This window comes from Branchiostoma belcheri, unplaced genomic scaffold, assembly GCF_001625305.1.
Source record: "Branchiostoma belcheri isolate BF01 breed outbred unplaced genomic scaffold, Haploidv18h27 scaffold163, whole genome shotgun sequence".
Classification (NCBI taxonomy): Eukaryota; Metazoa; Chordata; class Leptocardii; order Amphioxiformes; family Branchiostomatidae; genus Branchiostoma; species Branchiostoma belcheri.
In genome coordinates, this window is record NW_017803080.1 from 72,299 (window position 1) to 77,976 (window position 5,678).

The 5,678-nt window shown below is 39.1% G+C and overlaps 1 protein-coding gene across 1 annotated transcript in view; it reads left to right on the plus strand.

Moving 5' to 3' along the window:
• The first annotated feature begins 2,861 nt into the window (after positions 1–2,861).
• Positions 2,862–5,678, plus strand: part of LOC109466321 — a 9,577-nt gene continuing 6,760 nt past the window's right edge. The window contains exons 1-2 of the mRNA XM_019764038.1: positions 2,862–2,901; positions 4,583–4,675. Of these exons, the coding sequence (XP_019619597.1) occupies positions 2,862–2,901; positions 4,583–4,675 (133 nt within the window). The remainder of the gene's footprint in view (positions 2,902–4,582; positions 4,676–5,678) is intronic.

The window sequence follows — 5,678 nt, forward strand, 5'->3', positions numbered from 1 at the left end:
TTTGTTATGCGATGACTCAGTACAAAAAATTACCACGACTTCTTGGCACCTGAGGTAACTTGTGTTAAACAGAGAGACATCAGATACCATCGTTTTCTTCTCTCCTGGCGAGTTTTCATTAGCTATCGTTAACCTTCGCCCTGCTGACGTAGCCTTTAGGCACCTAATTTGCATTAGTTACAGGCTTATGTTACAGGGAGAAGGTTAAGAATTCCTTATTTATTTTGATACGGACAGCCAACTACCTGACCCAATCTTCGAGTTCAGGGTCGTCTTTTATACATGGCTGGGAACTTATTACGGGCTGCAAGTTTTAATCACTAGTCCTAATTATCTGCTTACAACTTGTCCACCAAAAAGTCTTAAAGGTGATTTAAGGGAATATTTGGACAGGGTTAACCATTTTCTTTGACAATCAACTGATACAGTCAAACTATGTAAGGGAAGGCACGAGAAGATAACAACTGTTAATTGCAGGAGCGGCCGCCATGACACTCAAGGTGTTTCCCATCCCTTATTCCAGAGGACCGATGGCTGCGCATGATACGAGTACATAGGATACTACTTTGTCAGATTATCATGAAAGTTCATCTGTGTTGGTAGTAATCATAGTAAAAAGTTGAGCTTTATCCCAACTCACAGTTTACAGAGAGATCCACTGTCGCCTTCATCAGGATAATTAATGACCAATCACTTTACAACATGATTTTGGGAGAGTTACGGTTTACAAACACGTGACCTTATTCACACGACACTGGTCGCTGAAAGTATTATCTCTCTGTTAACTGTGTTGGAATAAAGTTCAACTTTTTGCTATATATACTTTGTAAAATATTGCAAGATGAGCCTGACGCCTTAAACTTAAATTAGCCAGGATTTATATCTACGGCATGGAAATATATTACGAACGGAATTGTAAACGATTTGAGAATGGCAGCTAAACAATGTAGGCTCGTCGCTGTGCCTCCTGTCTTTTCTGAATGAAGTGTTCGTGCAGTACTCTTGCCTTGTAATGTGTCCCAGCCCGGGATCATGGGTTAGAAAATAGTAGCGGATATTTTATTTTCACAGATTGTAGACACACATTGTAAACAAACGGATCATAGTGGTAAACATGATAGTAGTAGGCATTCGTCGGTCTTAAAAGACCACGAAGTACTTCATTCTACACCCTATGCTTATTCTTAGTTTTGCGTAAACATGATAAAATGACAGTGAATAGAAGAGTGAATAGTAGCAAGACAGCACTTATGACCCTCGCTCTGCCGGAGGGTCGATCGTCGTTAAATCAGACACTGTACCAGCCCCACATGGCAAAGTCGGCAGGGGGCGTAGCACAGTTTGGCCTTATGGCTATCTTTGCGGACAATGCCAACTGTTTTAGAAGAATTACTTCCATTTTTTGATAGTATTAGATTCCTGTCAGACTTGAACCGTCCTGTAGCCTTGAGGGTAGCCTGGCAGATGGAACTTCACCCTTCTAAATGTACAGTGGTCAGTATTACACGTAAATTATCCCAGTTCAATACTCTTAGAGCTATGGAAATCTATGCTAAAACAATAGAAACAAGCACTTTAAAACACAGTTACCTTTATTTCAAACCTCAAGTCTTAACCCCTACTGGAAAGCTGGATTTGTCAGGTGTCTTTTGGTACAAATAGTGGAAGTTCAACTCCGTTGTTTTAATGAGCTACAGCTAAAATATTGAAATGATACCAGGATATCACCCCCTTTGGAAAGTGGGACAGTCCAAACAGATCACAAGTATTTTAATAGAGGTCAATGACAGGTCAAACCATGGAAAAGGTCACACTTTTTGGCCATATTTTAGAAATATACATTCTTCTGTCCTTCTTACCAGAAAACTAGGCCTTTCTGAGCAAAATTTGCCCAGGAAAAAATATTATCTAAAAAATAAGTATCAAAATATATCGGTGGCCCCTCCTCCCCTGTTGCCTCCCTCCTAAGGGTAAGTAAGTCTTTGGGAGCTCCCAACCTTTGGTCCGGTTTAACTTGGCACCTTCCAACTGTATGTGCACCGCTTCCTTAATCTTCCTATGTGGGTTATGAGACTCTCGAGGCCCAGATATGACCTTGACCACAAGTATGCGGTAACGTACACATACAGACAGAAACACAGACAGAAAGACAGGCGGAAAATAACTACATTTTCATGTAGGCAATAATATTCTAGCTTGTGTACGGAATGTCACTATAAGTATGGGGTATGTGACAGCCGAGAAGTCATCTTTGTGGAGGAGAGCCATCCCTAGCCTTCACCAGGAGAGTAATTTCCAAACGCTCCGCATATTATTAATGGAATAATAGTTTGGACAGCAAGTACATTGTGTAAAACCATTTTAGACAAGCTAGGAAGTCTCGTTCCTGTCAACTGCTTTCAAGCTGAAGTAAAAAAAAATATATATTATGACGAGCTGTAGCAATAACTATAACGAATAAAATGTAGGAAAGCTGAGAGTAAAACGTGAAGTTTCTACTATACTAGACTGGTGTAAACAAACTATTATCTGTTCAACCTTTTCACAAGGACGTTTAGCAAGCGTGTTTACGACGATTATGTAAATATTAATAACGTTAATTCTACGTAAGCCATCAATAAATGCAAACAATAAAACCCTAAAAAACGTTCGTGTAAAGAAATAGTCACCTTTGTAATGTTAAGTTAATTTCTTTTCAAAGCATATCTCGGTATCAAATGAAGTTTTCAGGGCCTTCTATGATTTGTCTCGACTGTTCAAAGTATCACGGGTTGTTCTGTGTTCGCAAGCCTCCCTCGCCTGTCGCCTAGCCAGACGTTTATAACGTGTTTTTGCTGTACAGACACCTGACAAGTGGCATCATGTCGGGAGGACAGCAGCATTCCCGGACTGATACTGGAGGTAGCGTTTGTTTTGCCTGATTTTCTATTCTATTCTATTTGAGAACGATGGAATGATGCTAATGATATACTATTTTTAAAGACCAGGCTTGTACTATATAAGCACCCAATAAATTCGGCTAACGCAAACTACCAGGCTTCATTCTATTCCTGACTACCGTGGTGGTAACATGGGCACAGGGCTGGCGATGACCAAGACTCTTCAAGACACTTTGGGTTTGAAACATATTGATAACAGATAAGGAATTCATGTACACCTGTACATACAAAAGTTAGCTTCATCTAACCCAGACATCTAAAGTACTGTAATGACAACACTGTCTTGCCAAGGTTTGCCTGGTAGTGTAATAGAGATTGGCCGGCAGTTACTTGTACATATCTAACAGAGCTCCTGAGTCTACATGTATACTGTTTTCTCATACTACCAACTTGACACCACAATTACAAGCCATATTTATAGACACAGTTACTGGTACTGTCAAAGCTAATTCAGCTGTGAGGTTGACATTTTACATGTAGACATCTACAATTAGACACTTTGATAAAGACTACAAGGTTGGTTTTACAGAAACTGAATGTTGCAGGTAATATTGTCTTAATAATTTGACTAAGTTTCAACTATCCTGATCATTTGCACGGTTTCATATTGTTACTTTAAAAACAGTGTAGAAATATATTCGAAGAAGTGACCGTTATGGTGCTAATCTGTACATGCTGTTTGTTTCTTGGGCAGTCTGATATGTTTATGTGTTTATGTATTTATTGGGGTCAACTCACTATTCAAGCTGCTGGAGAAGTCACAGTAGGGAGTAGTACTTTAGTACGTTGTTCTGGGCACCGAAGCCTCCAGGTTAAATGTTTTGTAGAACTGGTTTAAGGAGAAAGGCACTCGTTAAGGGGTTATAACTCAAGATCAGTGTAACTTTCAATTACTACGCAGATTTCTTAAGCCATGAGTAAGCCGTCCGGCAGTTTTATATAATATAGTTTTATCTGTTTATTTTTATTGATTAGATTAGAAGGCTAAAAAAAAGCTTGCTGTGTTTATTTCTCTTCTAATGACGACAAGATGCCTTCGGATTTCACAATAGCTGTTAAATAAAGAAAACAAGTAGCACAGAACAAAGAACAAAAGAAGAGTACGCTATGTCAATTTTCTATACATTTTCTGGAGACTGGCTGAGCTATTTTGATTATTTTATGAAAAAATTGAATGCCATAGGAATCATAAAAAGAGAAGACATCATTTAGGCGTATTAAATGTTGACAGATCTGGTTACTACAAAATACTACTATTCGTCATATTTAGCTGACATGTATATTTTCTCAGCTTGATTGATACATGAATTACTAGATTCTGACTTTATTGAAATTGCAACAATGCAATACACGCGGAACAGAGGCAGCTGTTGCTGGCGTTATGTCCAACACATAGAAACGAATACTGGGCAGACAATACTTATTTTCGCTTGAGTCCAGTGGGGAAAGTCGTGTTAAGTGCCTTTCCCGAGGGCACAAGATCGGCGGCATGTCAGGACTCGAACTCGGGACCTCTTGACTCGAGGTTGGCACGCTGCCGTTGTGCTACACGACCCAACCATTTACTAGATTCTAAAGTTTGATAGAGGAACTATTAGGTTTTATACGTAGACGGTTTTAATGATGATATAAATACCACACAGGCACCACGCCCATGCAGCAGCCCCAGACTGATTGGAGGTCACTTGCGGACGCAGGTGCGAATGTGCCCAACCCTTTGTACGTCTCTAAAGCAGGTAAACCATTTTATCTAACAGATCGACTTTTATACCTTTCTTAAAACCCTTGTCCTGCGGGACACACACACATATATATATATATGGGTTGCACATACAGTATCATTTATATAGTGCCCTGTGAATGTACGATTCGGGGGTGTTTCTCGTGCAACGCATCACACTGCAGCGAAACGCAACGAATTTAGAAGTAACTACGCCGCCGAAGGGCAAAAAAAGTCAAAGGGTCTGTGATTAAGACTTCAAATTAACTGAAAATATTGTGTAAAAAGTTCAGCAGGACAAGGGTTTAATGAAAAGAAAAAAGTGAAACATTTACTTTTGGCTTGTTGCCTCACTGGTTTTACTTTATACATGTATGTACACAGTACATCATGAATATTGTTTGGCATGCATATGTAACATCTGTGTCCATAATATCACCAGGGTCCATAATATCGCCACCTTGAGAAATAGTGTGCTTAAAGATATTTTTACTGCAAGATACCCTAGGTATGTACATTTGATGTGTGAAGGAGTGCATACCAAAAGTATGTTACAGTAAAAATATCTTAAAACACTGTTTCTCAAGGTGGTGATATTATGGACCCTGGTGATATTATGGACACAGACGTTATTACGCAACTAATGCAATTTCGAGAAGGCAAAACAAAAACCATTCTGAGTGAGGAAATCTGCATGGTAGTGACATTTACAACAGTTACTTTTCTTTGCGTACTTAAGTCATCATGTAAAACTTGCAGCATGCGGCCATGCCCCAAAACAACGTGAGACGTCTATTTACTATTTGTTTGGTACCGCCCATTTAACCTACGATACAAAAAAGCAGCCGTTTTACCTAAAACAGAATCCAAAATAATAAGGGAAAATCCATTTTATTCCCTTTTTTTCGACTTCAGAATTAGAAAATGAAGTTCCTAATTTAGCTAAATCGCAGTGATTTTGGCTGGTTATTAAGGAATCCCAGAAACTTATATCTAGATATTCAGGATATATTGAGTCA